Source organism: Nannospalax galili, unplaced genomic scaffold, assembly GCF_000622305.1.
Source record: "Nannospalax galili isolate Female #2095 unplaced genomic scaffold, S.galili_v1.0 scaffold140, whole genome shotgun sequence".
NCBI classification, from domain to species: Eukaryota; Metazoa; Chordata; class Mammalia; order Rodentia; family Spalacidae; genus Nannospalax; species Nannospalax galili.
In genome coordinates, this window is record NW_008352267.1 from 15,506,652 (window position 1) to 15,518,809 (window position 12,158).

General features: G+C 39.7%; 1 protein-coding gene across 1 annotated transcript in view; it reads right to left on the bottom strand.

Annotated features, from left to right (window-relative positions):
- LOC103746864 (phosphatidylinositol 3,4,5-trisphosphate 3-phosphatase TPTE2-like) overlaps positions 1-12,158 on the bottom strand; it is an 80,475-nt gene that overhangs the window by 2,507 nt on the left and 65,810 nt on the right. Inside the window, exons 14-15 of the mRNA XM_008849145.1 lie at positions 5,612-5,704; positions 3,521-3,531 (exon numbers count right to left, since the gene is read on the bottom strand). Coding sequence (XP_008847367.1) covers positions 3,521-3,531; positions 5,612-5,704 — 104 coding nt within the window. The remainder of the gene's footprint in view (positions 1-3,520; positions 3,532-5,611; positions 5,705-12,158) is intronic.

Sequence of the window (12,158 nt, forward strand, 5' to 3'; positions counted from 1 at the left end):
GAAGAGCCAGGTTCGAACTCAGCAGCACCCACGTGGCGGCTAACAGCCGTCTGTAACTCCAGTTCTAGGGGATCTGACAGTCTCTTCTGTCCTCTGCAGGCATTGCACGACATGGGTGCACTTACCTACGTGCAGGTAATACAAGCATACACATAAAATAAAAATATAAATAAAATATTTTAAAAAATTAAAATTAAACCTTTTATGCATTAGAAAGGGCACCAACAGAATGAAAAGTAAAGTCACAGATGGGAGAAAATATTTGCAAATAACATATCTGATAAAGAATTTTCACAATTCATTGACAAGAGATAGTCCAATAAAAATTTAAATGACTCGAACAGGCATTTCTCTAAAGAATATATCCAAATATCCAGCAAACACATAAAAAAAAAAACTCTTAATCATAAGGTCTCAATGACACCGTCACACCCACTAGTACTACCAATTTAAAAATTAAGTGAGAACATAGAAATAGGTGTCAGTGAGGATGTGGAAAATCAAAGTCCTTCATATATTGCTGATAGAAATGAACAGTTATGTAGCACTGTGCAAAAAGTTGAGTAGTTCCTCAATAAATTAAGTACAGAATTGCCAGATAACAATTCCACCCCTAGAAGATGCATTTTTTTCTATGACATTGATAAATTTAGACACTGGTCTTCATTTCTTTCTCCCTTCCTTCCTCCTCCTTTTCTTCCCTCCCTCCTTTCCTCCCTCCCTCCCTTCCTTCCTTCCTTCCCTCCCTCCTTCCTTCCTTCCTTCCTCCCTTCCTTCCCTTCTTCTTTCCTTCCTTCCTACCTTCCTTCCTTCCCTTCTTCTTTCCTCCCTCCCTTCCTTCCTTCCCTTCTTCTTTCCTTCCTCCCTCCCTCCCTTCCTTCTTTCCTTCCCTCCCTCCCTCCTTCCTTCCTTCCTTCCTTCCTTCCTCCCTCCCTCCCTCCCTCCCTTCCTTCCTGCCTTCCTTCCTTCCTTCCTGCCTTCCTCCCTTCCTTCCCTTCTTCTGTCCTTCCTTCCTTCCTTCCTTCCTTCCTCCCTCCCTCCCTCCCTCCCTTCCTTCCTGCCTTCCTTCCTTCCTTCCTGCCTTCCTCCCTTCCTTCCCTTCTTCTGTCCTTCCTTCCTTCCTTCCTTCCTTCCTCCCTCCCTCCCTCCCTCCCTTCCTTCCTGCCTTCCTTCCTTCCTTCCTGCCTTCCTCCCTTCCTTCCCTTCTTCTGTCCTTCCTTCCTTCCTTCCTTCCTTCCTCCCTCCCTCCCTCCCTCCCTTCCTTCCTGCCTTCCTTCCTTCCTTCCTGCCTTCCTCCCTTCCTTCCCTTCTTCTGTCCTTCCTTCCTTCCTTCCTTCCTTCCTCCCTCCCTCCCTCCCTCCCTTCCTTCCTGCCTTCCTTCCTTCCTTCCTGCCTTCCTCCCTTCCTTCCCTTCTTCTGTCCTTCCTTCCTTCCTTCCTTCCTTCCTCCCTCCCTCCCTCCCTCCCTTCCTTCCTGCCTTCCTTCCTTCCTTCCTGCCTTCCTCCCTTCCTTCCCTTCTTCTGTCCTTCCTTCCTTCCTTCCTTCCTTCCTCCCTCCCTCCCTCCCTCCCTTCCTTCCTGCCTTCCTACCTTCCTTCCTGCCTTCCTTTTTGTCCACCTTGGGTATTTTGTTATTATGTTTTATTTCTAATTTTTTACACTTTATTGTGTATATACACATGCACATGACTACATCTTAGTCTGTGTGAATCTATGGAACTCAAGTCTGCTTGCTTTATAGCCATCAATTAAGACCTCCCATGGGACACCCTGGACCCCAGTAAGGCTTTGGCCCTCAAGTCTCTCTCCATCGCTTCTGGGCTGCTGCCTTCATCCTGCTGGTCCTGTGAGGTGTACTGCCCCCTTTCTTTTATCTGTAACTAATAAAAAGCTGCTTCTGTTATTACCTTTATATTATGTGATCATCTCTGTGTCTTGCCTGACCAGCACACTTGAACCTAAGTTTCTTCTTTGCCTGTGCAAGTGGTCATATTGGTAAAGTGAATGAAAATTCCCAGGGACAAAAACCCTGTATCTTCAACTGAATCTCTTGCAGGGCTGATCAACTGATTTGAACTTCATTATTGTGGAAATGTTGCACCAGAACCTATTCACAATTTATCTTGGGATATCTTTAGTCCCCTAAGTAGCCATTCTTTGTCCACCTCTGTGTTTGATCTAACATCCTATGACTAACAAATAAAAGCCTTCTGAAATGTATTAACTTAGCAGACCACTAACTTCCACCAGCCCAAGGGACTGTAGCAGAATTCATCCCACTTTGCTATAAAACTGCCCCTCTGATGTCCCCGCCAAGGCATCTGAAAATTGTCTGGATTTACGGCTTTCTTTGTTGTGTTACTATAAAAACTTCATGAAACTGTTACCATGTTGGAACACAGAATTTGGGGTGACCAAAATCTGTGTTCCCAGGTCATGGTCACTCATATTGGACTCCAGAATAAACTATCTCTTATCTTTTTTGAGGTGAGAGTTATGCTTTTATATCAACAGAATAAACTGCACACAGAGCAGACAAGAGCCCCAGGGTATCTGCCAATACAAACAAGTTTCCTGTGAGAGGGACACCTGGTCATTCTCTGATCAAACGTTTAGGTGTTGGCTATTCATCAGGACAAAGAAATAGCTTGTGAAAGACATGCTGTAAACATATGTCACCACCTCACCAGGAGTCCTATCAGAGCAAGGATAGAATTTACAGCCATTGTCCAGAGAGAGGCCTCAAAACCAAACTAGGGGAAAAGAAAGCATTTCTTACCAATTTCTGCAAGAGGCAGCTACAGTGACTCAAGACAGATGATGATAGTAATACCTACATTTTTGGAAAAACTTTCATGTTCTGGCCTTGATGACCCTATATATTACCAAGGTCCCTTGGCCAGTGGTCCTCATGAAGCTGGATAGAAAGACAGGGAAAAATATGGGGCATGGGTGGGGAAAGGAGACCCTTCATCCTGGAGTCATCTGAAGTCTCTTTACTGGCTGGGAAGCAAGAATTCTAGTCCAGTTAACATCTGCTGTATAGGTTGTTGATACAGAGATTATATTCCTTTCATATATATAGACATTTTAAGTCAAAGTAGGAAAGAACCAGACTTAGGGCCTGAGTGTATTTGACCCTGAGTAGGGCCTCATATCTTTTGGATGATATTTTCTGGGGCTCTCAAACAAGACTATTAACTTTGTTTGCATTAAAGATATCCTACTTTCCTGCATCCCTGTGATCTTATAGATCATAATCTTGTCAGGTGCCCCTCAGGAACTGCCCTGTGATCTCATTTAGGTTCCTAACAGCTCTTTGACAATAATAGTTTCAAAACTGTGAACAGAAGTTCCCAGAAACTTCTTGAAACTGAACCTTCTGCAAAGGCTGACCAATTGATTAGAACTTCAATGATTGTGGAGAATCTGGAATGTTCCAGAGCCCAGTTACATTTTATCTTGGGCCATCATTAGCCCCCTAATTGATGACTCCTTGCCAACCTCTATTTCTGACTTACCATCCTGTGGACTAACAGATAAAAAGCCTCTGGAATCTATTAACTTAACAACACCCTATCTCCCATCCACCAGATAGCATGTGAGGCCTTATAGCTGAGCTTTCTGTGTATCCACCTACTTAATGTTTCCACCAATGTATTTGAGAAATGTCTTGATTTATGACTTTTCTTTGTTCTGTTACTATACTATAAAAACTGCATGAAACTGCTTCCACATTGGAACATGGAATTTGGGGTAACCAGAATCTCTGTTCTTGGGCTATGGTCACTCATATTTGGCTCCAGAATAAACTCTCTCTTTTGTGTTGACAGAACCCTATATATGATTGTTGTGAAGACAATAAAGTGTGGCTCTCAGTGAAGTGTGTATCCATGCTGTTGGGTGTGTCTTTCTTGGTGAGGGTTTTTCTTTCTCTTATTCCTCATTCTTAAAATCTGTATTACAATATCCTTATTAAACTTAGCTCTGCTTCATACTTAAAAGTCCTGAAATTCTTTTATCCCTAGAAGCCAGGAATCCCAGTTTGGCTTATATCAAGGTCCTTAAAAGGCGAGGCTCAGGCTAATGTTTAGGGACCTCAGGCTGCTGGTTCAGTGCCCCTCACCACTGGTACTTAGACCACTATTTCTTTTTTTTTTTTTTTTAATGTGTGTGCATGTATTGCCTGCCTGTAGGTAAGTGCACCCATGTCATGCAATGCCCTTGGAGGTCAGAAGAGGCTGTCAGATCCCCTGGGACTGGAGTTACGGACAGTTGTTAGCTGCCATGTGGGTGCTGGGATTCGAACCTGGGTCTTCTGCAAGAACAACCAGTGTTCTTAACCCGAGCCATCTCTCCAGCCCCTAGACCACTATTTCTGTTTAGAGACTGCTAGTTGAATGAGAATTCAGAGTGGTTCCATTATTCCAGGGGCAACCACCCCATAAAGGAACTACCCAAATCACCTGCTTCAACATATTTACATTTCAATAGCTAACAGAGCACAGGCAGAGGATGAAGGCAGGAGAAATTTAAAGTTGACTAATGTAGTTAATTATTTGTAGTTCTGGTTAATGATTTCATAGAAAAATGAAATTAATGAGACTTAAAATTTTCTATATACAGTATAATAGCCAGACATGGCATTTGCAATTGGTAAAATACATTATACACCCATGATGTTCTGAGTGGTGACAATGGAGACATTCTCATTTTTCATAAGGTAATATTAGATCAATAAATACTATTATATTATCAATTTAAAGGTAAGTAAAACCCCTTTGTTTTAAAGTCTGTTATAAATCATTGGCAGCAATATGGGTTTTTTGTTGTTGTTTTGTCTTTCGTTTTGTTTTGAAATAGGGTCGTAATATGTTCCAGCTGACCTGGAACTCCTACACACTAGGCTGGTCTTGAACTCACAGAAATCTACCTGCCGTTTTCTCCAGAGCAGCTGGGATTAAGGGTGTGGGCTACTAGACCCAGCAGCAGCAATGTGTTTTAAAGAGACAAATCAAAAATGTTGTCACTGCTCTGTACTAAAACATAGTTTTTGTTTGGTTGGGTTTTTTGTTTTTGTTTTTTTATCTCATTGTAGCCATAGTTGGCCTGGAACTCGTTATGTAGACCAGACTGGCCTCAATCTCACAGAGATCAGCCTGCCTCTAACTCCCAAGTGCTGGGACTAAAGGCATGTGCCACCACTTCCAGCATACTTTTGTTTTACAACCATCCTGATTTTTAAATTTTTATTTTAAAATTAATATGTAAATTATATAGAATTTAGAAAAAATAAACAAAAAATATTATATATGTTCTTTTAGAAAAAAAAATGCTATAGCTTTGATTTGTTGCTTTCTCTGGCTATTGATTGATAGATATCTGTCATCGTCTTTGTTGGGAATTGCATCAAATGAAATTTCAAACCAAAATCATTCAAAAGATCAGAAAAGAAAAAGCCACGTTTTGTGACACATAATCCCAGCAGTTGGGAGGCTGAGGCAGGAGGATCGAAAGTTCAAGACTAGCCTAGGCTATGCAACTTTGTCTCAAAAAAACAAAACAAAAGGCTAGACAAGAATGGTGACGAAGGGTGTTTCTTGATTACTCACTGGACAGAGAAATTTCACTTTCACATCGTCATATAGAGCTGGACAGTTGAGTACATTAATTATAGCTCTATCTGTTTCAATGTCATGAAGTATCTGTGAATAAATACACGCAATTCAGAACTATAAGCCCAGCTGATTCACTCATTCATGCATCTTGAATCTATCAAGTATTCTTGGTCTCGTAACGCAGTCAATTTATATATAAGTAATGTTAATCTTTTCTATGAAATTGCAACATGGTTGAGACCTGCCTTAGGTAAGTTAAGGCTGAGACCTGAGCAGACAGCCTGAGAAGGCCAGTTCCGACCTCCATATAGTACTGTGATTTCAGCAGAGTGCCACAGAGTGCCGGTTCTGGCCTCCCTCTGGCACAGGGGCTGAGAACTCAGGGGACTGCCTGAGAGTGCTCTGGATCCTGTCTCCACGTGGTGGTGAGCTTCCCCTAATTGTACCATACCCAACCCCCTAACTTCGGGATTGCATGAGCACCTCCCCCCAAGACCCCGGGGAAGACCTAGCTTGGTAGGATAAGGCTGAGACCTGAGCAGACAGCCTGAAAGTGTGGGTTCCAACATCCATCTGTGTATTGGCTGAGATCTCAGCAGACCGCCAGAGACTGCCTTTCTGGCCTTCCTCTAGCATAGGGGCTGAGAACTCAGCAGGAGTTCCAAAATCAGGCCCCCTTGGGAACTTCGCAAATTTTGCTCTGAGTTCCCGCTAATAGAGATGCAAACCTTAGAAGGAAAGCCTGAGTGTACCTGGCTGGAACCTGACTTGGGCTTCTGTGGGAGCTCCTGAGTAGCTGATCTGAAGCCATCTGTTCCCTCCAAAATAGAACATGAGAGAACCTGAAACCTGGACAAACCAGATTTACATAACCAATAAGGAAAGGACCAAGGCACACCAATAATACAAACAGAAGTATACTTCAACTTAAATCTCATATCAGAATCACAAACAACAAAAGAAATTCACATGCCAAAATCACAATGAAAGAATAATAAAATGGAAAGTCAAAACACTATGTTCCCACCAAACTCTACCAGTCCTGTTCTACAAAGAGAACCCTCTGGAGACAACCCAGGACACAGAATTTAAAAGAACAGTCATAAACACAATCAAGGAATTCAAAGCATTTAAAGAACACACGACCAAACAAATCAAAGAATTAAAAGAAGATAGGGATAAACTTCTGAATGAATTCACAAAAGAGATAGAAACATTGAAGAAAACTCAGGTGAAAATGAAGAAGGAAGTAAAAAACTCAATAAGCCAACTTGAAACCACAGGGGAAAGCCTCACCGCTAGAGTGAATGAAATGGAAAACAGATATCAACACTGGAAGATAAAGTTGAAGAACCAGACAACTCAAGCAAAGATTATGAAAAACTTAAGAAAAAACCCACAGGAATAGAATATGCAAGAGATATGGGACACCATGAAAAGACCAAATCTACGGCACAGAGGAAGAAGAATTTCAGGATAATGGTTTTGACCAGGTCTTAAACAGGATTGTAGAAGAGAATTTCCCAAAACTAAAGAAAGACATGCCCATACAAATACAGGAAGCACATAGAACACCAAAAAAGACAGGATCAGAAGAGAAACTCCCCATGACATATCATACTAAAAACACTAAATGTACAGAACAAAGAGAGAATACTGAAAGCAGCAAAAGAAAAACAAGTCACATGCAAAGAAAAGCTCATCAGAATTACAGCTGACTTATCAATGCAAACTATGAAAACCAGAAGAGTCTGGACCAAGGTATTTCCAGGTCTAAATGACAATAGATGCCAGCTCAGAATACTTTACCCAGCAAAAATGTCTATTATAGTTGAGGGGGAAAGAAAACTCTTCCATGACATGAAAAGCCTGAAAGAATACATATCCATGAAACCAGCCTTTCAAAGAATACTTGAAGCAGCACAAAGAGAGGAGAAAGGAACAACAATAACCCAGAGGCAATGAAAGACAATAGTATAATTGAAGAAACACAAAATTAGACAAAGAACACAAACAGCAATCAAAAGGACAGCAACCAATACACACCTCTCAATAATAACTTTAAATATCAATGGACTGAACTCCCCAGAAGACACAGGCTAAGTGAATGGATTAAGAAACAAAATCCATCTCTTTGCTGTTTGCAAGCAACTCATCGAAGAATATTCCAAGCACATACTGGGCCATACAACAAACATCAATAAATATTAAAAAATTGAAATAATTCCATGCATTCTATCAGACCACAATGCAATAGAGCTCAAAATCAACACTGGATGAAGCCCTAGTCAATATATGAACTCATGGTAAATGGATTAAGAAACAAAACCCATCTTTTTGTTGTCTGAAAGAAACTCATCTCACTTCAAAGGAAAAATTAAGAAAGAAATAAAAGAATTCCTGGAATTCAACAAAACGGACAATACAACACAGCACATCCAGTGGGACACTTTAAAAGCAGTCTTAAGAGGGAAGTTTATAGCTCTAAGTGCCTACATTAAAAAATCAGAAAGTGCACAAATCAATGACTTAACATCGCAACTCAAGGCTCTAGAAAGGCAAGCACAAATGAAACCCAAACCCAGCAGATGAGAAGAAATAGTAAAGATCAGAACAGAAATTAATGAAATAGAAACAAAGAAAACAATACAAAGAAGCAATGACTCTAAGAGCTGATTCTTTGAAATGATAAACAAGGTAGACAAACCCATAGCCCAGTTAAGCAAAAGAAAGAAAGAGCAAATCTAAATCCACAAAAAATCAGCTATGAAAGGGGAAATATCACAACAGACACCAAAAAGATTCAGAACTTTATAAGGGAATATGTTAAAACCTATATTCTATTAACTTTGCAAACCTAAAGAAATGGAAAACTACCTAAAATCATGGAACCACCAAAGCTATCCTAAGGAGAGAACAGCTTTTACAGACCCATAACATATAAGGAAACATACGACTTGAATTATTCAAAACAATAGAAACAGAGGGAGAACTCCCAAATTCCTTCTGTGAAGCCCACATTACTCTAATACCCAAACCAGTTAAAGACACAACCAAAAAAAAAGAAAAGAAAAGAAAACTACAAACCCATAACCTTAATGAACATAGATTCAAAAATTCTCAACAAAATACTTTCAAACCGCATATAGACGTACATCAAAAAGATCATTCACCGTGATCAAGTAGGCTTTATTCTAGTGATGCAGGGATGGTTCAATATATGCAAGTCAGTCAACGTCATTAATCATATAAATGGACTCAAAGGCAAAAACTACATTGTCATCTCAATAGATGCAGAAAAGGCTTTTTGACAAATTCAGCATGCATTCATGATAAAAGTTCTAAAGTAAATTGGACTGAAGGGAACATACCTCAACATAATTAAAGCAATATACAACAAACCCATGGCCAACATCATTCTAAATGGAAAAAAACTGGAAGCATTCCCATTAAAATCAGGCACCAGACAACGATGTCCACTATTTCCACTCCTTTTCAACATAGTGCTTGAAACTCTTGTTAGAGCAATAAGACAGGAGAAGGAAATTAAAGGAGTACTAACTGGAAAAGAAGAGGTCAAACTATCCCTTTTTGCAGATGATATGATACTATACCTAAGAGATCCCAAAAGTTCCACCAGAATTTCTTAGAACTGATCAACACTTTCAGTATAGTGGCAGTTTATAAAACCAATTTACAAAAACCAGTAGCCTTTCTATATACCAATAACAAGCAATTAGAGGAGGAGTACAGGGAAATGTTCCCATTCATAATTGCTACAAAAAATATCTTGGAATAAATCTGACCAAAGACACCAAAGATCTCTACAATGAAAATTTTGAATCGTTAAGAAAGAGATTGAGGAAGACACCAGGAGATGAAAGGACCTCCCTTGCTCATGGATTGCAAGAATTAATATTGTGAAAATGACCATCCTACCAAAAGCAATATATAAAGTCAATGCAATCTCAATCAAAATCCCTATGACATACTTCACAGAATTAGAAAAAAACATCCTTAAATTCATATGGAAGCACAAAAGACCCCAAATAGCCAAAATAACCCTGAGCACAAAGAACAAGGCTGGAGATCTCAAAGTATACTTCAGAGCTATAGTCATAAAAACAGCATGGTACTGGCACAAAAATAGACACATAGATCAATGGAACATCACTGAAGACCCAAACCTGAGTACACGCAGTTTCAGCCACCTGATATTTGACAAAGGAGCCAAGAACACACAATGGAGGAAAGACAGCATCTTCAACAAATGTCGCTGGCAAAACTGGATCTCCACCTGTAGAAAAATGAAACTGGATCCTTATCTTTCACCTTGCACAAAAGTCAACTCCCCATGAATCAAAGACCTCAATGTGAAACTGGAAACACTGAAACTATTAGAAGAAAATATTGGCAGTAACTTACAGGATATAAGTATAGGAAAGGATTTTCTAAATCAGACAGAAGTTGCTCAGGAATTAAGATCAGCAATCAACAAGTAGGACCTCATTAAACTAAAAAGCTTCTGTACAGAAAAAAGAAAAAAATCAAAAAAGTAAAGAGAAAACCCACAGAATGGGGGGAAAAATCTTCACCAGTGACATATCTGGCAGAGGTTTAGCATCCAGAATATATAAAGAACTCAAAAAACAAGCAAGAAACCAAATGACTCAATGAAAAGATGAGCTAAAGATCTAAACAGAGAGTTCTCAAAGGAAGAAATAAAGATGGTTAAGAAACATCTCAAAAAGTGTTCAACATTGTTAGTAATTAGGGAAATGCAAATTAAAACCACCCTAGGCTATCATCTTAACCCAATCAGACTGGCTAGGCTCAAGAGAACAAATGATACCAAATGCTGGCAAAGATGTAGAGAAAAGGGAACGCTCATTCACTGCTGGTGGGATTGCATACTCGTGCAGCCTCTATGTAACACAGTGTGTAGAACTCTTAAAAACTAAAAATGAACCTACCATATGATCTGGTTATACCACTCCTTGGCATATACCCAAAGGACTCATCCTATTGTACAGACACTTGTACAACCATGTTTGTTGCTGCTCTATTCACAATAGCTAAGAGATGGAAGCAACCTAAGTGCCCCTCAACTGACAAGTGGTTAAAAATGTTGTATATTTATACAATTGAGTTCTATTCAGTGGTAAAGAAAGGTGAAATAATGAAATTTGCAGGTAAATGGATGGATCTAGAAACTGTTATACTAAGTGAAGTAACACAGACTCAGAAAAATAAAAGATGTATATTCTCCCTCATTTGTGGATGCTAGCACCAAATCCTTTAAAATTCCATGTTCTTTTAATAAGATAATGTTGTACAGCAGTCTTTTCTGTATGAAATAACTACCATCATCCACTCTTCCCAGCCACTCTCCCAGCCACTCTTCCCAGCCAACTGTATGTAAGTTGGCCCTAATCACACATGGTCTCCTGGATTTGGTCAGGCTAAAGTACATAATCTGGGGAAGGCAAGGAAGAGAAGCTTGATCCATGCAGGGTAAAGGCTTTCCAGTGTGCATACCCTCAGATCATTCATACACCTCAGCAACTCCTCAGTTATCTTGGTTAGTAAGCTCAGTAAATTCATTGGTTCCCCAGTAAAACTTTAATCAAACATTGGTTTGACACTAGAACCTTAAAAGGGACTAAGCACTGCTTAGCATCCCCAGGAAAAGAATGTTCACAACAGATGGAAAATTTATTTGCTAATGTTATTGTGTCTCATAATTATTAGAAAAAGAAAATGAGAATGTAAAAGATGTTAAAAGGACATGGAAATGGAGATATTTTCCAAAATAGAAAAAATGAGAAAAAAAAGAATGCCTAAGCAAGTGATGAAGGTCTATTTAGGTTTGTTATGATATATAAAGGATGAGACAAAAATAATATACACATAATCTTAAAATGTCTATGGTCATAGTTTAGTCAACTAGTTTAAGGAACAAAATATATATCTAGTCAAGGTTTATCTGAGAATATTTGTTTTTTTGCCCAAGCTTTATCTACATAGCACATGATAATCTAAAATACCACACTGGTGGAACTAACCTTATTGGATATTTAACAGCCATACTTTGAGGCCTATACTAATCTGGTCAGAGGGACTTAAAGGACAGTTTTTGCCCCTTGCCCTCCAAGGTCAACTAAGTTCCAGGGCACTATGGAAAATCTCTCAAAATGTCCTGTAACTTTGGTGAGTCACCACACCACTCTTGTTCAGGGAGGCTATGGAGACCCCACCAGATGGACTTGACCCATTTGACCCAGTGTCCAGTCTACAAAGAGGAGGGTCAACTCAGAGGAAACATTTCCTCCATGCTTCCAAGTGAAGCCAGCCATGGTCGAGTAGGACCTTAGACTTATCTTCACATAGACAGAACTGGTAAAAGAAAAGAGCCAGGGGCTCCTCCCAAGCCCACGTGACCCCTGAAGAACAGATCCCCAAAAGGCCTTAAGAGCAAAAAATATTGGTTTATCTGGGTCAACTGTAGGGTCTTAAACACCCAAAAGGAAAGTATAACCAA